At 47.2% G+C, this 23,306-nt stretch overlaps 1 protein-coding gene and 1 non-coding gene across 5 annotated transcripts; one reads left to right on the top strand and one right to left on the bottom strand.

Moving 5' to 3' along the window:
- Positions 1–7,230: 7,230 nt before the first annotated feature.
- On the top strand, positions 7,231–21,261 carry Clec17a (C-type lectin domain containing 17A). Of its 4 annotated transcripts, XM_063228419.1 has the most exons (11): positions 7,231–7,419; positions 7,536–7,622; positions 8,920–8,952; positions 9,033–9,083; positions 9,168–9,359; positions 10,615–10,743; positions 10,819–10,881; positions 12,695–12,790; positions 13,789–13,940; positions 16,075–16,184; positions 17,230–21,261. In XM_063228419.1, exons 1-11 carry the CDS (start codon positions 7,362–7,364, stop codon positions 17,360–17,362), a joined length of 1,104 nt encoding a protein of 367 aa, XP_063084489.1. In that variant the 5' UTR covers positions 7,231–7,361; the 3' UTR covers positions 17,363–21,261. The 4 variants fall into 4 exon arrangements, with proteins under 4 accessions (XP_063084489.1, XP_063084490.1, XP_063084492.1 ...); XM_063228420.1 differs by lacking the exon at positions 10,819–10,881; XM_063228422.1 differs by lacking the exon at positions 12,695–12,790.
- A 1,861-nt stretch (positions 21,262–23,122) lies between these two features.
- LOC111756341 (small nucleolar RNA U13) lies at positions 23,123–23,224 on the bottom strand. Its single transcript, XR_002790829.1, has one exon. It is a non-coding gene; the product is annotated as a small nucleolar RNA U13 (small nucleolar RNA).
- Between the last annotated feature and the right edge of the window lie 82 nt (positions 23,225–23,306).

The raw sequence follows: 23,306 nt of genomic DNA, 5'->3' as shown, positions 1-23,306 counted from the left end.
GACATAACAGAACAGAATCGGTCAAGTCAAAAGGGTGGATATAATAGATAATATAAAAACGTAATACAAGGTGATCAACAATGGTTACCCTAATGCCTCCCGCTATTTCTAATAGAATTGCCTATATCATTAGTTGTAATACTATTGAACAAAACCATAAAGGATAAAACCGACAAAACCAAAACATTGGAGATATTGTAGTTCTTCAAAAGTAGATAGAAGTCAACGAGAATGGGCGTTATAATGAATCTCATTATCTTCTCAGCTGATGCCTAAACTTTCGAACCTGATACTATTCAGCAAAACAGAATAGAGGAACCTCAGTCAAAAACAAGATGGTGAGAGTAATACAGGGCTTCAAATCGAGAAAATAGAAAGTCAAAGTGGGTTACTATATTATATCCTGCTATATTTTTCCCTTTAATTAAATGGATAACAATAAAAAAGTATATAATGGAGTGGAGATTGAGAAAAAGAAAAAGAGGGCATAACAGCGAAACAGGGCAGATCAAGACATAACCTTTTAAGCAGAATAGTGTTTCACCACCAGATATTTCCGACTTAAAAATAGTTACCATATTGACTCCCTCCCTGAAGTCCTTGAGTACAACTTCATATACTGTAGCATTAAGTATATCAAAACAATGTAAAACCATTTAAGAGAATGACAGCATTATAGAGTATTTGGAATTGACTAACAGAAAATGAACAATGGTCTCTGTATAATCTCCTTGTCTTTAAAAGGTTTTTGCTTATACTAACATACATAACAAAATCCAATAAGATACAACCTGGTTAGACCATTGGAGACAGAAGAACAAAAGCTAGATGAGACTTCAAAACAAGATGGTACTGAATCAGCATTACCTATTAAGATGTCATTTTCTCAAAAATAGCTGTTCCTATCATCCAATCTTCTCTGTCTCATTTCTGTTGAGCTCTTTTTCTGTCAGTAGCTGTCAGTTTGTCTTCTTCATTTTGTTCTCTGCTCCATTCGTTGTGGCCTCCCTGCCACTATTTCTGGGTTCTTTGTATTTTTCTTTTTTTTAGAATATCCTGCAATACTTTCTGTAGAGTTGAATTGGTGGTTGCAAATTCCCCCAGTTCCTCTTTATCCTGGAAGCACCTCGTTTTTCCATCAATTTCCAGGGACAGTTGTGCAGGATATCTCAATCTTGGCTGGAGATTATTATCTTTCAAAGCTTGAATTATTTCCCCCCATGCTCTTCGTGATTTGATGGTTTGTGAAGAGAAATCTGCTGTAATTCTGATGGGTGTTCCTTTGTAAGTGATCTGTTTCTTGTCTCTTACAGCTTTTAATATTCTGTTCTTGTATTGAATTTCTGGGATTTTTATTATTATATGCCTGGGTGTTTCTCTGTTAGGGTTGTAGGTAGCTGGGGTCCTGTATGCCTCATACAGCTGAGTATCTTTACCTTTTGCTAAATTAGGAAAATTCTCCTGGATTATTTCTGTGAGTAGCTTTTGTAATTCACTTGTTTGTGTCCCTACTTCTTCTTCTATGTTCTTAATCCTTAAGTGGTGGCTCCTCTTATCATCTTCTTGTCTTTGTATTATTGCTGTTTGTTTCTTTGTTATTTTTAAGAAGTTTTTCATTTCATTCTCCCATATTTCAAGTCTGCCCTCCAGTTCAGATAGTCTGTCCTTAGTTTCTTTCAAGCTGTTATGCCAGTCTTGTATAGACTTATTAATTTCTTGATAGTCCCTTTGAACCTGCTTCACATACTCAATGCTTTCTCTGTTTTCTCCATCAAGCAATTCTCCCCTCTTTTTCTGTTCTTCCATTCCACCATCTGTTTTTTCCTGGGTGGTGTTTAGCATTTCTCTAACTATTCTGCATACTTCTAGCTTCAGATCATTGATAACTTCATTCCTGAATTGGTCTATGAGGCTCTCAATATGGTGCTTAATGTATACTGGTGCGGCATCCATTATTGCCTGTTTCTCAGGATTGGGGGCCGAGGAGCTTTTTTTGTTGCTTCCCTTCCCCATATTTTTTGTTCCTTATAAAATGCAATCTTACAAAGGAGGCCCGGCTTCCCTGCCTGTCAGCCACAGCCTGATCAAATTGCGCTGGCTAGTTGTTCCCGCCCACCGCTGCGCACCAGGGAGTCGGAGGAGGCAGCCTACGCGGAAGTCAGTCGCTCCTCCGGGCCATCGTCCGGCTCTGGGATCTGGGTTAGGCTAGTCTAGCCTAGAGAGTCCGCCAGCAGCGTCACTCAGGCCAGGCACTTTTCTCCAATCCCGTCCGAGAGGGGAATGGCGCCCAGAGAGATCTCCGCTAGAGTCAAACTGTGGTGGGGGGTCAGATTCTCACTCACCTCGCCACCAGTCAGTTTTCGTGTACACCTCTGTCCGTCCTTTTTTTTTCGACTCCGTTCTCCCGTTCCCAGAGCTCGGCGCTCCCAGAGCTCGGCGCGTCTCTCCTTGCTGAGCCGCTGTGGAGATAGCCGGCCGCCGCACGGCGGGAAATCCAAACCGGTTTCCGATGGCGCGGAGTCGAGCCTCCACACCGAGATTTTTCTGTTCCTATTTTAGCGCCAGGACTGTATTCCAAGTTGGATTCTCTCAGCCCAGTTCGTTCCTGAGTCAGCAGAGCATATCTCTACTGATTCGTGTCTCCCTAGTCCGCATTATTTCTGGCCTCTGAGCCGAACCTTTCAGAGAGCCTCTGGTAGTTGCTGTTGTCTGTCCGCCATGTTCTCTGGTCCCTCTCCAGGCTGTTGATTTTTGAGTGTCGACTTTCTATACAGCTGCATTACTGGATATGTTTATTAATCTTACTAAATCTTTTGGTGGAGTTTTTGGAGTCTTGTAAGTAGAGTATCTTGCCATCTGCATATAATGATAGTTTGACTTCTTCCTTTCCTATCTTTATTCCTTTTATTTCTTTCTCTTATCTAATAGCTCCAGCTAAAGTGTCCAGAACTATGTTGAATAAGAGTGGAGACAGTGGCCATCCTTGTCTTGTTCCTGATTTTAGAGTGAAGGCTTTCAACTTTTGTCCATGTAGTATGACCGTGGCTGTTGGTTTGTCATGGATGGCTTTTATCAGATTGAGATAAAGACCATCTATTCCAGTTTTTTGTAGGGTTTTTTTTTTTAATATTGTGAATGGGTGCTGGACTTGATTAAAAGCTTTTCCTGCATCTATTGAGATGATCACATGATTTTTGTCCTTGGCTCTTTAATATGGTGGATTACATTTATGGATTTACATATGTTGAACCATCCCTGGGATGAATATACTTGATCATGGTGTACAATCTTTTTGATAATGTGCTGCAGTCTGTTTGCCAGTATCTTATTGAGGGTTTTTGCATTAGTATTCATTAGGGAGATTGGCCTGTAATTCTTTTTTTTTTTGTCTTTTTCGTTTTTATCAGTACCGGGGATCGAACTCACGACTACCTGCTTGTAAGGCAGGCGTTTATGCCACTGAGCTAAATCCCCAGCTGTGGCCTGTAATTCTTGTTCTTAGTTGGATCCTTCTCTGTTCTGGCATCAGAATAATGCTTGCTTCCAGGAATGAACTTGGGAGTATTGCTTCTCTTTCAATTTCATTACAATTTGGGGAGTGGTGGTGTTAAATCTTCTCTAAATTTCTTGTGGAATTCAGCAGTGAATCCATCAATACCTGGGCTTTTCTTTATTGATAGGTTTTTAATTACATCTTTGATTTTATTTATTAATGTTGGGTTATTTAGGATTTTTATATCTTGATTTAGCTTTGGTAATTCACATGTATCTAGGAATCCATTTCTTCTGTATTTTCCATCTTATTAGAATACAAGTTTTCAAGGTAGGTATAGATGATTTCCTGGATTTCTGAAGGGTCTGTTGTGATTTAGCCTTTTGATTCCTAATTGTGTGGATTTGAGTCTTTTCTTTTTTGGATAAGTTTAGCTTGTCAATTTTATTTAATTTTTCAAAAAACAACTCTTTGATGCATTGATTCTTTGTATTTTTTTTTAGTGTGTTAATTTCTGCTCTGATCTTTATAATTTCCTCCATTGTACAAACTTTTGGCTTAGTTTGCTCTTTTTTTTATAGAAATTTGAAGTCCACCATTAAGCTGTTTATATGCACAAGTTCTGTTTTCCTGATGTGCTGTAAAACTCCCTCTTAAGACTGCTTTCATTAAGGGCTGGGGATTTAGCTCAGCGGCATAAGCACCTGCCTTGTGGGTGTGTGGTTATGAGTTCGATCCCCGGTACAACCACAATGGAAAAAAAAACCCCTCAAAAAACAGACTGTTTTCACTGTGTCCCACAGGTTCCGCTATGCTGTACTGTCATTATCACTGAGCTGTACCAACTGCCCACTTTCTTCTTTAATTTCATCTGTGACCCATTGGTTGTTCTGTAGGGTGCCATTTAATTTCCATGTGTTTATGAAGTTCTTGTGGTTCCTGTGGCATGGATTTCCAATTTCATTGCCCTGTGGTCCGAGAATATGCAGGGGGTAATTTCAATTCCCTTTTACTTACTTAAGCATGTGCTATGAACCAGTATGTGGTCTATTTTGGAGAACGTCCCATGTGCAGCCGACAAGAATGTGTGTTCTGATCTTGTGGGGTAGAACAGTCTGCAGACAGCTACTAAGTCCATTTGCTCAAAAGTTAATAGGTTTAGTTCTAAAATGTCATTGTTGATTTTGTTGTCTAGTTTATCTGCCTTTTGGTGACAGTGGGGTGTAGGGATCTCCCAATACAATCGTATCAGGGCTTATTTGATATTTTCATTGTGTCCTTAGGAAACTTAGTACGGAGCTCTGGCCCACACTCACGCCCTTGATAAGTTTTCCCCATCTCATCTCTTAAAACACCTCTCACCTTTATTAACTGATGGCTCAACATTTGTATCTTGTCCCTAACTTTTCGCTCTGACTTGATCAGGGTTGCTCACTGCATAGCAGAGAAAGAGAGACAGAGACAGAGAGAGACAGAGTGGCACTTCCCAGAAGGAAGAGGTGGGCACAAGATTGGTCTTCAAGCCATACCCCCAGGGACCTGCTTCCTGCCGCTAGGCTCCACCTCCTGAGTTTCCATTGTCTCCGGATAATACCATACATTATGACTCCATGGCTGCTTTAATGCACATTACATGAGAGCACTCCTGATGAAATCAGCTTGGAGAGGTCCACGTAGCAAGGAACACATGCTTCCTGTCAACAGCCATTGAGTGCGCCATCTTGGATCCTCGACTGTCAGTCAGGCCTTCAGATGAGTGATGTGTTAGGACTCCCTTCCTTGCTTCCTCTCTTCCTTCCTCCTTTTCTCCCTCTCTTCCTCCTTCCCCCACTCTTTTTCCTTTGGAATTCAAAGTTTCACTTGTTGGGGCTGGGGAAGTAGCTCAGTGGTAGAGAACTTGCCTGGCATGCGTGAGGCTCTGGGTTCAATCCTCAGCATCCCTCCACCTCCCAAATGAAAAGAAATGAAAAGATATTTATTGAATATGGTATTATATGTATTACAGATTCATCTAATATGTATAAGAAAGTGTGACAAATGTTACCTCTTGACTTGGACTTTTGGGCAGGATCCAACTTGGTGTCCTTGTTTTAGGAATTTATTTATTTTTGGGTTAGAATTACAATTGTAGTGAACACACCTTAATTGCATCTGCTTATGTGGCTCGCTGTCTTATTTCCTGCATCTCCCGACTCTCGGGGGCACCTCAGCCAATTTGGCATCTTTGTCACTGTGGATAGAGCCACAGTAAAGGGACAAGTGTATGAGAGCCCCTGAGGCGGAACCCCTGGGAAGCTCTGTCAGCTTCCTGAGCTGCAGCTCTTGTGACATAACAGACTCCTGCTCTGCCTTGCCGTTTGCTACTGGGTATTAACCATGGGTCCTTGCATGTGAGGGCCAAGTGCTGTACCACTGAGCTACCCCACCAGCCCTATTCATATTTCTAAATTACATTAAAAGTTTTTTGGTTTTTTGAGACAAGGTCTTGTTATGTAGTTCAGGCTGATCCTGAACTCACCATGCAGCCAAGGCTGACCTGGAACTCCCAGCAGTCCTCCTGCTGCCTCCTGAGTGTTGTGATTACAGGGGTGTGCCACCACCATGCCTGGCCTCAATTTAATTTTTTTCATTCTTTTTTTTTTTTTTTTTTTTTTTTCTTTTTTCCTTTTTATCGGTACCGGGGATCGAACTCACGACTGCCTGCTTGCAAGGCGGGCTCTTATGCCGCTGAGCTAAACCTCCAGCCCCAATTTTTTTCATTCTTGTTACTGAACCCAGGACCTTTGCATTGAGTTTCATCCCCACTCTTTTCTATGCTTTAAATTTTTTTCCGATGGGTTCTCATTTAGTCTCTAGATTGCTCAGGCTGGGGACTCTGACTTGCAATCTCCTGTCTCAGCCTCTAAACAGCTGAGACTACAGGTGTGTGCGATCATACGTGGGTTACTGTCGCCTTTAAGACACTGAGTTTTGGAGTGTTTTGTCATATGTTCCAAGAACCAGCGTCCTAGTACTGCACTGAGGACAGTAGGAGATCCCAGCATCTGCCCTTTTCCATCTTGTTACAAACATCACCATCTCTAAGAGGTGTTTCCTGCCTGCATCGACCCTGTCCTATCCCACCACCAAAAGGGAACTGTTAGATCCCCCCAGGCTGAGAGACAGCACGATCATCACGGCAAGGGTTCTGAGCTCAGCCCTGATAACGCATACCTCCTTCTTCCCAGAAGCCCCTATGGCTTCTCACTCCCAAAAGTCCGTGCCAAAGCTCAGGCATGTAAAGGTTTACCCAGTCCCCTGCACTCTCAGGAAATAAATCAGCCCACATCAGTCCCCAGAGCCCTACCCCATCAGAGCCTGCATCAGGCAGAACCTGCCCTTTGCCTGCAGGGAGCACCACAGCCTCCTCTGTGGTGAAGCCCTCCGTCCCGCATTAAACTCTTTCCTTACCTGGTTGCCTCCTCTTTAATATTCTGTGCTGTTCTAGATGGAGTTCAAAGTTTCCACTCAATGAGTAATAACACTCAGTCGCTTTGGAAATAAAATGGAACAAAGCAGACGAGAGTGCTTATTTCTGTCCCTCAGGGGTTCACTGTCTCCCTGTCTGGATGGAAAGTCCCAATGAGGGAGGCGTTTGCCCATCTTAGTCACCTGCGCCCCATCTCTGTCAGGGCCAGTGACAGGCTGTGGCCTGCGTCGCCTGGGTGTCGTCTTGGGGGAAAGACTATGTGAGAGATCGGGAGGGTTCCTACTCAAGATGCATTTGCATGTACTTGACTTTTAAAGAAAAAAGGAACTGAGAGAGTCCCTAGACTCGTGAGAAGGGACCACAGTGGGCACTGTGGGTCCTGGCTGTGTCCTACTCCTCATGCCCCCTGCAGCCATGCACGGCCTATACCGCAACACCCAGCGCCCAGGCCTATCAGGTGGGAGCTGGCTCTGGTCAGCGTCCGGGTCCCACCCTGGGCCTCTAGGGTAGAGAGCAGGGCCTGAGTGCTGGGGGAAGGGATGGGCCAGGACCTGACTGGTTTTTCTCTGAAAGGGAGCACCAAGGAGGAAGAGGAAGAGGAAGATGGAGATGACTACGAGAACACAGCGCCACCCTACAAGGACCTTCCTCCCAAGCCAGGTTAGAGGGCTTTCTGGGCGTCACACACGGAGGGAGTAGGAAGGCGAGGGCCCCGGCCAGGACTTGGAGATATACAGTCTCTGGTGTGGCCGGTCCGGCCCAGGCACCCTGGTGTCAGAGCTCTGGAGCTACCATGAGCCTGGGGGGCGAGGCAGACCTGGACCATGTTGATGGAGAGAGGAGGGCTGAAGGCGGGGGACTTGGAGGCCACTGGAGGGTTCTCCCCACGAGGCTGAGGACTGGCAGAGGACACGGGTGGATCTTGCAGGGCCAGCAGGGATTTGTCGGGAAGAAAACCCAGCCAGAGACACGCGTGGGTGAAGTTGCTGAGGCGTGAGAGCTGGTGTCTGAGAAACTGACTGTTGGTCCCTGGCACCCTTTCAAACTCAAGGCTACGTCTTCTTCTTGTTTCTGCAGACAGAGTCTCACTGTCTTGCTCAAATGGGCCTTGAGCTCCTGGTCGCAAGTGATCCTCCTGGCTCAGCTTCCTGAGTAGTAGGGACTGGAGGTGCATCATCCCTGCCTGACTCAAAGCATGGATTTTATTGAGACTTGGGTGCCCCAAGATTGACACAGGTTCCTCGGGTGTGTTGAATGAATATAAAGGATTCCTGAGTAACTGTCATCAGTGGCTGGACCAGGGCCATCTCACTGAGATAGGCTCTCCCTTCCTTCTCCCCTCCCCTCTCCCCTTTTCTCTCTTTTTTCTGTTTTTCCTGGTACTGGGAAGTTGAACCCAGGGCGCTCAGCCTTTTTAGACTTTAAAATTTTGCAGTGAGGTCTTGCTAAGGAGCGAAGTTGCCCAGGTTGGGTGTGAACTTTTGATCTTCCTGCCTCAGCCGGCCAGAGTGCTTGGATGACAGGCGTGTGCCACAACACACAGCTCCCTTTCTTGTCCAGTGACGTGTGGGGCTGCACAGGAGGTGGGGTGAGCTGGACTGTGCAGTCTGCTTCACCTTTGACTCCAAAACTGTCTCAATGTGTTCTTCAAAAAAGATTCCAAGATCAAACTCACCCCCAATTTAGGGCAACCCTTCCCATGCAGTTCTCTCTCTCTCTGTCTCCAAATGCAATCCTCTTCCATCTCCAAGTCCCTTTTCCTTTCCTCTTTTCTGTTTTCTGAGGTAGGATCTCACTGTGTAGCCAGGCAGGCATTGAATATATAGCGATCCTCCTGCCTCAGCCTCCCAAGGGCTGGGATCACAGGCCTGCACCACCTGGCACAGCTGGTCACTGTGCCTCAGCTTGGGCCTCCCTCATCCTGATTCTGTGCTCTGAGTTTCCCTTTCTCTTCCAGGCTCAGTGGCTCCACCAAGGCCCCCTAAGGCAGGTGAGCTGGGGCTGGGTATCCGGAAGACCCGGTGCAGCTCTGCCCTGCTCCGGGTTGGGCTGAGGTTTTTGCTTTGGCAGGGAGGACCGCGGAGCAACCCCCGCTTCCTCGCAAGCCTGAGAAGACCGCAGGTGAGAGTCGGCGCGGGGGGTGGGGGCCGCCCTGCTGGCAGCTGAACCCCGCTCTGGTAACCGCCGTCCTTCTGCCCCTTGCAGCCCTAGGTCTGCCCAGCGTCCCCGCTCCGGCTCGCCCCTTGGGTGAGCGGTGGAAAACCCCGCAACTGCAGGAGCGGGGCGCCAGTCTGGGGAGGCGGGGCCCCTCGGCAGCCCCTGGACGGAGCTCTACCCTCCTCCCACAAGGTGTCGCGCATCCGGAGCCCCCTACGCCCTCCCCGCCAACCCCCGCTGGTAAGTCCTCAGCCTCGCGTCGGCTCCCTGGCGCCTCTGCTGGCGGGTGGGATGTCTGATCTGAAACTAGGCTCTGGGGGGACGGGACAGAGCCATCCTTCAAACATTGCACTGGCCCTTCCTTCCCGGGGCCCAGACCAGGCCCCAGGGAATCCAGGTGCTTCCTGAGGATTTATTTATTTATTTATTTTTGGCTCCGGGGATCAAACTCACGACCTTGTGCTTGCCAATGCTTGCCAAGCAGGCACTTGTGTGGCTGAGCCAAACACCGCCCCCCCCTCCCGCTCCATTTGGGTCTTTTTGAGACAGGGTCTCTCTGTGCAGTTCAGGCTGGCCTTGCACTCACTTTAACCCAGGCTGGTCTCGAGCCTCAGTGATCCTCCTGCCTCAGCCTCCTGAGTGCCAGGAGTGCACCACCAAGCCCGGAGCCTTCCTGAGGACTCTTCAGGCACCTTTCCTGCTTATAGAAGATGTGGGAGCTTAGCTGGTGGTGCAGGCCTGTCATCCTAGCTTTCTGGGAGATGGAGGCTGGAGGATCACAAGTTCAAACCCAAGTTGGGTAAGGTAGCAACTTAGACCCTATCTCATATAAAATCAGAAACCATAAGACAGGGCTGGGGGTGTTGCTCAATGCAAAGGCACTGAATCTACAGCTGATATTGTAAAGAAGAAGAAGGAGAAAGGAGAAGGAGAGCAAACAGGAAATGTTCTGTGCCCTAGAAGTAAGAAGATTCCTTGAGTGGGGTGCTGCATGGGCAGGTGATGTTGGGGGGTAGGAAATAGTGCATCATTGCTAGTAAGAGCAAAAGTGGGTTCAGTCATGTGTGACCTCCCCAAGCCTCGATTTATTTCCTTGCAAAATGGGGTAATACTTAGCTCTACGTTGTGGTAGGGTGAGGCTCCAATAAGGTAGGAGAGACAGAACGCGATGCCTAGCACATAATTAAAGCTCCAAACCAGGTGGGGTGGCTCATGTGTGCCTAGAATCCCAGCACTCAGGAGGCTGAGGAAGGAAGATCTTTAGGAGTTACAGACCAACCTGGGCGACCCAGTGAGCTCAAGGCCAGCCTGAACTGCAGAGCGAGACAACAAAAACTCCTGCTGCATACACGTGCCCCGGCTTCCTCAGGACTGTCTTGCTGTCCCTTGTGGTGACACAGACAAGACTGCAGGCCTCTGTCCCACCTGCTTTTGGAGAAAGGCAGGCTGCCTGTTCGGTTCTGCGAAGCACCACTGAGGGTCTCTCTGTCTCCAGCGCCCTGGACCGGTCGACAGCTGGGGGGCTGCGAGTGTCCCCGGAAGCAGAGGCTGCTGTGCCTGTTGCTGGCGGGGACCGCGCTGCTGCTGTGCTGCGTCAGCCTGAACGTGGTGGCGCTGCTCAAGTGTGAGTAGGGGCGGGCTGGGCGCGGGCGCAGAGGCGCAGGGAGCCGGGGCTCAGCTGACTCTCGCCCGCTCGCAGGCCAGGAGGTGGTGGAGGCCCTGCGGACCACGACGGAGAAGCAGCGGGCGTGGCAGGAGTGGGGTGAGCGCGCGGCCGGTCTGCGGGCGGGGGCGGGACCAGACCTCCTCTCTCCAGTGCGTGGCAGAAGCCACGCACGGCAGTGGAGAGCGTGAAACCCAACCAGCTCGAAATGCGAGGGTGCGCTGTACCGGCAAAGTGCACGCTGATTTCATTTCTTACATCTTTTGTATCTGTAGCATAAGGGGCTTTTTTGTTTGTTTGTTTTTAGTCCTTTTGAGACAGGGTCTCACTATGCAGTTCAGACTGGCTTTGAGCTCACTCTCTAGCCCAGGCTGACTTTGAGCTCACTCTGTGGCCCAGGCTGGCCTCCTCTCTCAGCCTCCCAAGGCTGGGATTACAGGCATGTGCCGCCATGCCTGGCTTCTACCATCTGCCTTTTAACTCGCTCTTTATTTATATTTTTAATTTCTTGTGTTAGAGAAATCATGCAATAGTGCATATTATGTGTTTGATTTGTTTCACTTAGCGTTAGGGGTTTACGGTCCATCCATCTTTCTATAAATGATTCAAATTTACGCTTCTTCTGTGCTACATTTGCTCCGTCCGGTGGGTTGCTGTAAACATGGATTTGCTTGTGTGGCCTTGAGCGATGAATTAACTCTTTTGGAGAGACACCTAGAAGAGAGACTGTTGGGTCCAAGGGACTTCCTATTTTTTAGTGTCCTTGTCGAGTCTCCATCCTGATCTCCACAGTGGCTCTGTTAGGGGCACTGCTAGAGTACACTGGCAAGACCAGCGCAGGGGCTTCTTTCCCTGCACATTCTGACCAGCACTAGCTGGTTCCTGAGTCCTTGCTGAGGCTATTATTGCTAGAGTGAGATGGACAAGAAGAAGAGTAAGATGTTTTGATTTGGCCAAAGATGCTACACTTGCTCCAGAAAGAATGTAACATATCTTACCAATAATTTTAAAATGTGGAGAACATACTGAAAGGATAATAATGAGGATATATAGGCACAAATTAAAATACAGCTCTTAATTAGTTATTTTTGGTGAGGCTGATGATGGAACACAGGGCCTCGTGCATGCTAGGCCAATGCTCTATCACTGAACCACATCCTCAGCCGTCAGTTTAATTTTACTGATTTCTCTTGCCTTGGATAGGGCTATATTCAGGCATGGGAGCCCGTGCCTATTCTCGGGTATTTAGGAGGCCGAGACAGGGAAAATCACAAGATCAAGGCCATACTAGGCAATTCAATGAAACCCTATCTCAAAATAAAAGCAGTGACTAACAAATTTAAAATTGCATATCCAAGGGTGTTAGTGCAAACCTGTAATTCCACTGCTCAGGGGGCTGAGGCAGCAGGGTTGCTGTGAGTTCAAGACCAGCCTGGGTTACATAGAGTTGAAGGCCAGCCTGAAGTGCATAGTAAGACCCTGTCTCAAGAGAAAAACAACACAACAAAAACCAACCAATCCCCCCATAAAATTGCATAATTCATTCACATTGTGTTTCTTTCGCATAGCAGAGGCAGTCATGAGTTGAATTATCACCCACATGTGTATAAAATTCCAAGTTCTGACATATAGTCCCAGGGATGAAGGGTGCCCCTGCCTGGGGGCTGTGACCCCTTAACCATCCTTTCCTTCAAAGCTCACCTTCAGGAAGTCCCCTGTCTCCACTCCTCCCAACCCCAGGCCTGGTTCCCTTTTCTGAGCTGCTCTGGGACCCCTGCCACTGGGGTCTGGATTTTGGCCCCACTACCTAGATCGTGGGTACAGTTTCCTCTGGCTTCTCTCTTGGAATGCAGCAGCGGTGGGGGACAGAGGTGGTTCTGAGTCTCCCACCCTCCGATCCACCCCTTGACAGTGACTGGCATGGAGGGGCTGGCAGGCCTGAAGAAGGAAATTGACCATGTGAGAGCTGACACGAACCAGTCCCTGATGGAGCTTCAGGGCTTATTAGGTGAGCGAGACTTGGGGAGCTGCAGACAGGGGCGACATGGCCAAGCAGGCTCTGCACCATCAGCTAGCCAGAAAAACCATTCTCCATTACCCCTGAATCTGACTGGGTTTTATCCTGAATTGAAAATCTGCAAGCCTCGGTGTCATGTGCCTCTAATACTCTTTCCTTGAAAACATTTATCTGGTTTTAGGTAAATATTGCATGCATGTGCTGAAAGCATTTTCTAACCTTTTTTCATGGATTACATGCGTGTCAGGTCATTCCTGAGTATAATTTTTTTTTGGTTGTTTTGAGACAGAGTCTCACTGTGTAGAGCAGACTAGCCTTGAACTTGCGTATGTAGCCCAGGCTGGCCTTGAATTTGTGGTGATTATCCTGCCTCAGCCGCTGGAGTGCTGGGATTACTGGTGTGTGCCACCATGCCTGGCATACATCAAATTTTTATATTTTTATTAGTGTGTATTTGTAATATATACTTGTGGGAAATCGGCATATATATTTTTATCATGATATCATATCTTGACCAAGATATTAAAAGTTTCAAGAAATCGTTTGTAATCCTAGTGGGAGATGAATTTACAGAGGGAAGTTTTGTTGAGACAGGGTTTTACTATGCAGTTCAGGCTGGCCTCAAACTCACTTTGTGTCCCAGGCCAGCCTCGAATCATAGTGATCCTCCTGCCTCAGCCTTCTAAGTGCTAGGATTACACGTGTTTGCCACCACAACCTGCCAGAGGGAAGTTTTTGATCGATAATTTAGTTACTTGCCAACTTCTTTGAAGAGTACATGCCTGTATTTTTTGTACCACATTTGAGATTTTATATATTTGTAAGAATGTACCAAGCACCTAAAATTTCATAAGTTACAATTTTGTTACACTTTTATGCCTCTTACTGTGTCACTGCTTTGCTGGTCTGTGTGACTTCACAGCCACACACGGCACCCTCAGTATCTCACCATTCCAGAGCCTCCTGACAGCGTCCTCTCTTGTCCCCAGAGTGCTCCAAGGTCACCTGCCCCGATGACTGGCTGCCCTTTGAGGGCAGGTGCTACTACTTCTCCCCGAACACCAGGTCGTGGGATGATGCCCGCCGCTTCTGCCAGGAGAACTACTCACATTTGGTTATCATCGACAGCCCTGCTGAGCACGTGAGTGGTCCCTGCTGAGCCCTGGGCACCGGCAGGGCTCACCCAGGCGGCTTGTGGGAGTTGCACACAGATGGAGAGAAATCAGGGTTACTTCTGAATTACTAAATGAGGGGCACAGGCCTGTGATCCTAGCGGGCTCCAGGCCAGCCTGGACTGCATAGTGAGGCTCTGTCTCAAAAAAAAAGTCACTTTTGTGTCATGAAGCCTCAGTGGCAGAGTCTTGCTGAGGTGGAGCCTGCAGAGGAGACGGGAATGTGCCTTGCGTTCAGGCCCTGCTTATGTTTCTTTAACCACCACAAGTTCATTTTGTCTCTATGGTGGAAATAGTGTGACCCTCACTGCCTGCATCCCAGACGCATTCTGGGCACTGACACCTTTCATGCCAGCACCGTCCTTTTCCCGGCCCCGTGAACAGTGGATCAGCAGGGCGGTCCATGATGCTGCAGGACAGGGAGCCCGTGCCAAGTCGCAGGCTGACTCTCGAAGCTTTCACTTGTGCTTACAAAGCAAAACATGCAAACACTCCTGTCTTTTAAGATAGTGGGAAAGTGAGGTCTGACCTGTGTGATCCCAAAGGAGAGCTGGAATATTTGTGTACGATGTTCTCGACTTAGTGTTACTGCAATTAGGAAATTCTGCATTTTATGCATCCCATGAATCATTTGCACTTCAGAGACGGGGACCCTGTGGTACACTGTGCATAAGCACCTTGCCTGTGGGCGCTCAAAACTAGTATCAGAGCTGAGATGTGGGCTTAGGTAGCTGGTGGCAAAGTCCAGAATGTTCTGGGCATGGTGGTACCTGCCTGGGATTCCAGCACTCTGGGAGGCTGGGGCAGGAGGATCACAGGTTTGAACCCAGCCTCTGCAACTTAATGACTTAGCAAGACCTTGTCTCAAAAAAAAAAAAAAAAAAAAAAAAAAGCTGGGTGTGGAACTCAGTGCAAGGCCCTGGGTTTAATCCCCAGTACCACAAAAACCAAACCCAACCCAACCCAAACTAAAACAGTTCACAATCTTAAATATGAAAACCATAGTCCTCTCCTGTCAGTTAATGTTTCCTTTCTATCCTTTACTTCTTTTACATAGTGCTGGGATTGAGCCCAAGGACTCCCACTCTACCACTGCACCTCACCCCCAGCCTTCTTTATTTTAAGACAAGGTCTTGTTAAGTTGTCCACACTAACCTGGAACTTGTGATCCTCCTGCCTCAGCCTTCTGACTAAGTGTACGCCACCATCCCGGCTGTCCTTTCACTTTAAACTTACTATGCATTATTTTTACTACGGGTTTCTTCTAGACAGTATATGGTTAGGTCTTGGGTTTTAAACATCTCATCTGATAATCTCTGGCTTTTAATTTTTTTTTGAAGATGCACCAGGTGCCAGGGCCACAGCTTCCCAATGGGTTTGTCCCCCCCAGTCTTCTGGGTGGCAGTGATGGCATGGACTGGGTTCATGAGTCCCTCCACCATGCCGAAGCTGTCACAGATGACCTCAGCCTAGGTGTGGGGAGAGTTCTAGGCAGTTGATAGTGCAGGAAGCCTGGCTGGTAACCTTGAAGGCATTGTATTTAATGTGATTCACACCCATTGCAAACATGGGCCACCTGCAGAAGGGGTGGATATGACCCTTTTGGTGCTGCCCTTCAAGTGAGCCCTGACCTTGTCCTCATGGTGGTGAAGATGCCAGTGGACTTCACCACTTACTGGATGCTGGCAGGACCTCGCTCCTGGATGACAGAGGTGGCCTTTGCGTTGGTGATGAGCTTCTGCCCTGGCAGTGCCATGGAAGTTGCCATGGGTGGAAGTGTACCTGACCATGTAGACCATACAAATGAGGTCAGGGAACAATTACATGGCAAGACAGGAAGCCAGAGAGTGGGAAGGGCAGCCAGGTCGCTGCCTAGAGCAGCAGGGGCCCCTGGGGATCTGAGCCCATCCCTCAGGGTCAGGCACCACCTGCCCAGCAGGGAGCTGCAGAATGCTGGGAAAGTCCAGGGACTTGAGCTGGGGGAAGAGATTAAGCCCGACCCAACCCGGGGCAGCATCCTCTAGCCCTGACTGTGGGAGTGTGGGGGGCGTCCATCCTGGGTGCGGTGGCAGAGCTGATAGCCAAAGGGGTTTGAACTTGCAGGATTTCGTGGCCAAGGCTCATGGCTCCCCACGGGTTTACTGGCTGGGGCTGAGTGACAAGGACCGAGAAGGGGACTGGAGGTGGCTGGACGGCTCTCCTGTCACATTAAGGCAAGTGTCCAGGGCTCCTGCGATCTCTGTGCTATGGACTTGGCCATGGTGGGGAAAAAGGCAGTGGGGTGTGTGGTTGGGGGACAGAACAAGTATTCCTCCCTCCTCTCTCCCCTCCTCTCCCCTCCCCTCCCTACTCCCTCCCCTCCCTCCTCCTTCCCCTCCCTTCCCCTCCTCCCTCCCCTCCCCTCCCCTTCCCTCCCCTCCTCGCCTCACTTGTCTTCCACTTCCCTCCTTCCTCCCTTCTTTTCCTTTCCTTTTTTGTGGTACTTGGGATTGAACCCAGAGCCTTCACACTGAGTCAATGCCTTAATTGTTTTTAAATTTTTTGGGACCAGATATTGCAAATCACTAAATGGCTCAGGCTGGTCTTGAGTTTGCAGTTTTCTCGCTTCAGCCTCCCGGAATGCTGGGATTACAGGCAGGTGCCATTGTGCTCGGCTTTTTTTTCCTTTGTGGTGTAGGGGCCTTGTGCGTGGCAGGCAAGTGCTCCACTACTGAGCTGCATTCCCAGCCCTTTTTAATTTTTATGTTGGACAAGGTCTTCCTGAGGAGCTCAGGCTGGGCTCAAACTTGGGACCTTCCTGCTTCAGTCTTTCGCGTAGCTGAAATTACAGGCATGGGCCCTCATGCCTATTCAGGTTTCCATCTTTTTTGTGAATGAATTATTATTAGTATTATTTTAAACAAAAAAGATAAACATAACAATGAAACAGCTTCAAAACAGGTTAGTAAACAGTTATTAGTATTGTTGTCTTTTTGAGGCAGGGTCTCGCTGTGCAGTCCAGGTTGGCCTTGAGCTCACTTTGTAGCCCAGACTCGTCTTGAACTCCCAAGGATCCTCCTGCCTCAGCCTCCCGAGTGCTGGATTGTAGGCATCACCACACTCAGTGTCGGGGCGGTTACTGTTAACTGCAGTCCCCAGTTCGCGCTTGGTGGTAGTGTGTGTATTGATGAATGCATCCTGGCATATATCTGCTGGCCCTGTATTAAATGGAATCCCTCGCACTCCCTTTATCTTTCTTTCCGCTATTCCTTCATCCAGTTTCTGGGACCCACAAGAACCCAACAACCTCCAGGAGGAGGACTGCGGCAGTATGACCAAAGGTGGCACCTGGAACGATCTCTCCTGTGGCAAAACCACATACTGGATCTGTGAGCGGAAATGTTCATGCTGAACCGGTGCTGGGTGAGGCTCCCTCCGAGGTCGGCACTGCCTCTGGGTGAGCTCACATTGCCAGTCCATCTGGCTTGGCCCATGGGGAGCTAGCGGCTATGGGGTCTGGGCACGCACCACATTCCCCAGATTCCTGACCCTGGCTCCCGAGAGGCTGTGGTGATCTGGGATCTGGATCTCTTTGCTGTATCTGGCCGACACATTCAAGCTTCCTTAAACCGTGACAAGATGGAACTGGAACCAGGCTCCTTCGCGGCCTCTTTGGCGAGGAGCAACTTTTGAGCGGTGGCTGGGGTACAGTAACCATGTTCTTCACGTCCTGTGGGACATTTGACAAGTGAGGTGACAGATCGTGCCTCTGCCAAGTTCTTTCCTTTTCTTTTTGAACTCAAGGTCTTTCTGTGTAGTTCAGGCTGGCCCTGAACTCACTGTGTACCTCTGGCTGGCCTTCAACACATGACTGTCCCCCTGCCTCAGCCTCCCAAGTGCCGGGTTTACAGGCATGTGCCACGATGGCGGTGGCTTGACCTGCAGAATTCCGAGAAAGGCAGATCAACTGAAAAGCGGGACTTTCACAGTGGACCGGCCGTGCCATACCTCGGTCAGGCCCGCAGACGAGGGCGGAGGCTCCTGCTGACCTGTGCCCTTGAGCTGTGGGCTGTAAACTGTGGGATGAGGTTGTTGTCGCTTCACACCTGTGTGGACCTTCTCGGCTGTTAGCTCTTGCAGCGTTAGTGCTCCTCAAAGGTCACACTTCCCTATGGGGTGCTGGCCACTGTATTGATATGATAGGGCTGCCACCACTAAGGCCTTTTTCCGTATGTGTGATACTGGGATTGGACCCAGTCCCTTAGCGCTGAATCACACATCCAGCCACACACCTCGATTTTGAAGCAGGGTCTCACTAGGTTTCTAAGTCACCCAGGTTGAGCTTGGATTTGCAGTCCTCCTGCCCCAACCTCCCAGAGTGCCAGGACTATAAATGTGTGTTGCAACACCTGCCCTTAACGATCTATTTAAAGACCCTGTCTCCACATGTACATTCTGAGGTACTGGGGGCCAAGACCCGAATATACTTTGACTCCAGAAAAGCCACTAAGCACCCTTGATCATTATAACAAACAATAATATCCAGAGGCCAGGTGCCATATCCAGCCAAGCACACACAGCCTGGCTTGGCAGTCCCATTGCACAGTGTCTGAATTTTGTCCAACGATGGACAGAATTTCCCCAGTTAGACCAATTTGTTAATCAGGGTGTCCTTACCTAATCGCAGACTCGTTCCTGCCTATGGGAAAGAGGCTCAGTGGTCACAGCGGGGGCTGTAGGGGGTGTTGCAGCTCACACCGCTTCCTGTTCCCTTGGTTTTGTCTCCTTTTGTGCCCACCCCATCACGACCCCAAAGTCCCCATACAGTCCGCAGCCTGTGGAGTGTGTGGTGTCCTGTTCTTGGCCCTTCACCCAGGGGACCGCTGTTCCTAGCAAGCATGTGTCTTGGGTCAGGGCAAGTTCCACATCTCAGAAGAGGAAACATCATTGTCTCAAAAATAAGTGCTGAGCAGGGGCTGGGGATTTGGCTCAGCGGCATAAGCGCCTGTCTGACAGCGCTAGGTCATGAGTTCAAACCCTGAACCAAAACAAGCAAAAAACCTAATGTATAAAAAATGTGCATTTAATAAAAAAGTGCCCGGGGATTTAACTCAGTGGTTCAAGGGCTTGCTTGATAAGCACAAAGTCATGAGTTCGAAAAACAAAACAACAAACAAACCAAGTGCTGAGAGTGTAGATGCAGGGTTGTGGTTGGGCTTCTGAGCCCTGTCTGAGGTCCTAGCAGAGCTGGTGCTGACCTGTCACCTGCTGCGTCTCTGCCCATTGTCTAATTGAAGATGGGGAGATCCGATGGGCATCCCTTTACACTTGGGGTCCAGAGGACTTCTCGGTGGATATGGAGAGTAATACCAATGTGCTAGGTAGATGGCGTGATTCTCATTTAATCTTTGCCACGACTGAGTAATTTTGAAAGAACTTACTAGCCCCATTTTATTACAGTCTTTTATTTATTTATTTTTTTTGCCGGTACCAGGGATCGAACTCATGACCACGTGCTTGCAAGGCAGGCACTTATGCCGCTGAGCTAAGTCTCCAGCCCCACTAGCCTCATTTTATACCTGGGGAAACAGGCCCAGAGGGTCCTTGTGGCCTGTCTGTTGTCATTCTGTGGATAAATGACACATTTAGGATTTGCACTGTCTGTGCCCTGAGTGTTCAGTTTCTTTCTGCAGCATCTGCTGCCCTTCAAGGGATTGGCTGCAAATTTGATTTTCTCTGATTTTTTTTTTTTTGTCTTTTTGACAAAGTGGTCTTGAACTCACTTTGTAGAACAGGCCGGTCCCCACTTCCAGTGATCCTCCTGACTCAGCCTCCTAAGTGCTGGGATTACAGATGTGCACTACCATGGCCAGCATGTTTTCTGATCTTGAAGCTCTGCCCCAACCAGCTATTTTAGAGAAGAAACAGGGTCATGTGTTAGAAACAGGTGTGAATTGAGATCTGGGTCTGTTGCTGAATCTCTTTGTGGCTTTTCTGGGGCACATCTGTAATCCCAGAATGGGGAGGCTGAGGCTGGAGGATCACTGCAAGTTCAAGGCCAATCTGGGTTACATAATGAATTTAAGGCCAGCCTGAACTACATATCGAGAGCCTGACTCAAACAAAAACAATGGCTGAGTTGTACTCCACTATGTATATATGCATTTTCTTTGTCCATTTGTTGGGGGGGTTCTGTAAGCAAAGGGAAAACAAAGGGTCGCACACACTAAAGGTCAGCAAAATGGCTGCCACCTGGCCAGCCTAAGCAAGCAGCTTTTATTGAGATATAGAACAAAGAAACTCAAATTGCGCATGCTCAGATTATATAGCTTGTTTGCTTCTTGACCTTACAGGACCTGTTTTTACCCTGAGGTGGGGGTTCTTGCACTTTTCCCATAACACTGTTGGCTGGATGTGTCCGGGACAAAATGGAGTCACTGTGGTCAATGTACGTCTGTTCATCTGTTGATGGGCATACAGGCCATTCCCAGGATTTAGCTGTTATACATTTTGCCTTCCCAAAATTTTTTAAAAGGAGAATTAAAATTATGTCACTCAAAGTAAAATTTGAACAGAAGGGTTAGATATAAAGTGGTGACAATTTTCAAGAAAGGGGACCCAAAGACAAAGAGCTTGAGGAATTTCAGAAAAAAAGGAGAATAAAGAAACACAGAGAGGGGGCTGGGGATTTAGCTCAACGGCATAAGTGCCTGCCTTGCAAGCAGGCAGTCGTGAGTTTGATCCCCGGTACCAATAAAAAGGAAAAAGACAAAAAAAAAAAAAAAAAGTTAAAAAAAGAAACACAGAGAGAGGGTAATTAACCCCCAAAATACCATAACTTCCTCAAGCTGAAAAACATGAGTTTCCACACCAAATAGAGATGTATTGAGTAGACTATTGTGAAATTTTGGAACCTGTATTAGAGAAGACACTGTCTTCCTGTTTTTCTATAATTCATAGTATTGAATGAGTAATACGGGTGATGTAAATATGACGTGATCAAAAAATGAGAGAAATGTTTAAATAAAAAGTAAAAAATTATTACAGTGAAAGGCATTTTGCCACTAATCCCCTCTCAATTTGAATACATTTATCCCATCATTTTTTGTGTTGGGAATTGAACTCAGGATCTTGCACTTGCCAGGAAGGCGCTGTGCTGCCCAGCTGCACCCCCGGCCTGTTCCTGCCACTTTCTGACACTGTTCTGGAAGTCATCTTTTGTGACATCTTTGCATGGCTGTCTTATGGTCCTGAGTCAATTCAGTGTTTCTATCAATTTCTGTCAAGTAAAAACATTTTAGTGTGTCTTCATCCACCTTACTCACTTACGGGTTTCCCCAAATCAGAATGACCACGAAAGGGAAATGTTTTGAATTTATTCAGGACACTGAGGCAATCACAACAACACAATTAACTAAAGAGACCTGGCTCAATCAACAAACAATGAATAAACATGACAAAACATAAATGTAAAATAAAGTGGCAAAAGTACATCACACATATCAGGCATCACATTAAAAATCAGTCCTTTAAGTTCCCCTCTTAGGAGAAAGCTACTTTCAAGCTTTGCTAAAAACCAAAATCCAGACGTACTGTTTATGAGAGATTATAAATAAGAGCTATATCAATCAAAGAACAAGATGCTGGCATGGCAAGATGTAGAAACATTAAATAAAAGTAAAGGCCGAGGCTGAAGATGTAGCTGGGTGATAAAGCACTTGCCTAGCATGAGGGGTCCTCGGTTTCATCACTGCAAATAAAAACGCTTCAAACCAACCCAATAGCAAGAAACAGAAACCCAAATTTCTTTCTTTTTTTTTTTTGGTCTTTTTTCTCCTTTTTATCAGTACCGGGGATCAAACTCACGACTGCCTGCTTGCAAGGCAGACGCTTATGCAGCTGAGCTAAATCCCCAGCCCCCAGAAACCCAAATTTCAAGACTAGTTTTAACCAGGGAAAAGGGGAATTTTTTTTTTTTAAAACAACTATTGACAAGGTTACTCCCTCAAAAAAATGATGATATTCTATGTTTTAGTAGCACTTACTACCTGTCAGACACAGTGAATGCTTTCAGGCAGGCGCTGTATTACTCAGTCCTTAGTGCAAGACCAGTTCGGTCCCGTTCTCCTGTTATTACTTCACTCAGTCTTCAGCTTAGGAAGCTGGGGCATGGAGAAGCTAGGTCGTTGTTTATTGGCCAGTAAGAACCAAAACTCAGGACTCTTAATCACTGTACTCCTTGGGTCATATCCTTTATTTATGTATTTTTGGTATCGGGGATCAGGCTCATGACCTTGCACCTGCCAGGTGAATGCTTATGCCACTCAGCTAAATCCCCAGCCCCATATCCTGCCTTTAAAATATACGAAACAAAATCTGTTGAAAATATCATTAGAGGGCTGGGGATTAGCTCAGTGACACAAATACTTGCCTGTCAAGCATGAGGTCATAAGTTTGATCCCCAGTACCACCACCACCAATAAATAAAAATATCGTTAGAAATATTTTCTTCTAAATAAAATGGATTTCGCAAAAAATTTTTTTTTTGGTAATCTTCTAAAGCTCTTTGTTAATGTTTGGATTTATAACCTATCAGGGATTGGGTTTTATGAACGATGTGAAGTGGGGGATCTAACAATCTTTCAGTCAATTAATCCAGCAGGTTCCTTGCCCTGCTGCAGTACCCTCTAACACACACTGGATGTCCACTTATGCCTGAGTCTGCTTTTGAGTTTTGTGCTTTCTTTGATTTGTCTATTGCTGGGACAATAACACGATATACCCTTTATCTTTACCTACAGTGTATTCTCAGTGTCCTCCATGTGCTTGACGTATAATGGATTATCAGCGACCTGGGGACAGCGATTATTTATTTCTAGGGGGAAACTTTAGGGATGGAATAAGAATTGCCCATTCCTATGCATTTACGTAACAAACACATTTTGTTACACATACATTTACATAATACACACTTTAAAAAGCGTGAGATCAGGGCCAGGCGTAGTGGTGCAAGCCTGCTATCCCACCATGAGGACGACTGCTGCCAGTTAAGGCCAGCCTGCGAGACTTGGCAGGAGCCTGTCCCAAAAAACAAAACAAAACAAAACAAAACGTGAGACTTCTCCATTATCTTGAATAGATTTGCACCACTTTTTTTTTTCTTTTTTTTTCATGTCAGACGGGTAATGTGCCAAGGTCGTAACAAGGTAGAAAGGAGGCACATGTCATGCATAGAGCATGAACACCCAATCATCACGCTTAAGAACCTGAGGATCATTTGCACCACTTTTTAACAAGAAAAGCTGTAGCATAAAATCTATACTCCTATTTTACTTATTTATTTAAAAAAGAGAAAA

The sequence above is a fragment of the Cavia porcellus genome, unplaced genomic scaffold (assembly GCF_034190915.1).
Source record: "Cavia porcellus strain 051 isolate PalLab524CR breed Dunkin Hartley unplaced genomic scaffold, mCavPor4.1 scaffold_17, whole genome shotgun sequence".
NCBI lineage: Eukaryota > Metazoa > Chordata > Mammalia > Rodentia > Caviidae > Cavia > Cavia porcellus.
The sequence above is the reverse complement of the archived record's forward strand: the minus strand, read 5'-3'. Positions and strand labels throughout refer to the sequence as shown.

Excerpts from the sequence above, each read along its gene's own strand:
- Clec17a (XM_063228419.1), top strand. The coding sequence starts at position 7,362 with ATGCCCCCTGCAGCCATGCACGGCCTATACCGCAACACCCAGCGCCCA. Across the intron at positions 9,084-9,167 it reads CAAGCCTGAGAAGACCGCAG|CCCTAGGTCTGCCCAGCGTC; the intron begins GTGAGAGTCGGC and ends TGCCCCTTGCAG. Across the intron at positions 9,360-10,614 it reads CTCCCCGCCAACCCCCGCTG|CGCCCTGGACCGGTCGACAG; the intron begins GTAAGTCCTCAG and ends CTCTGTCTCCAG.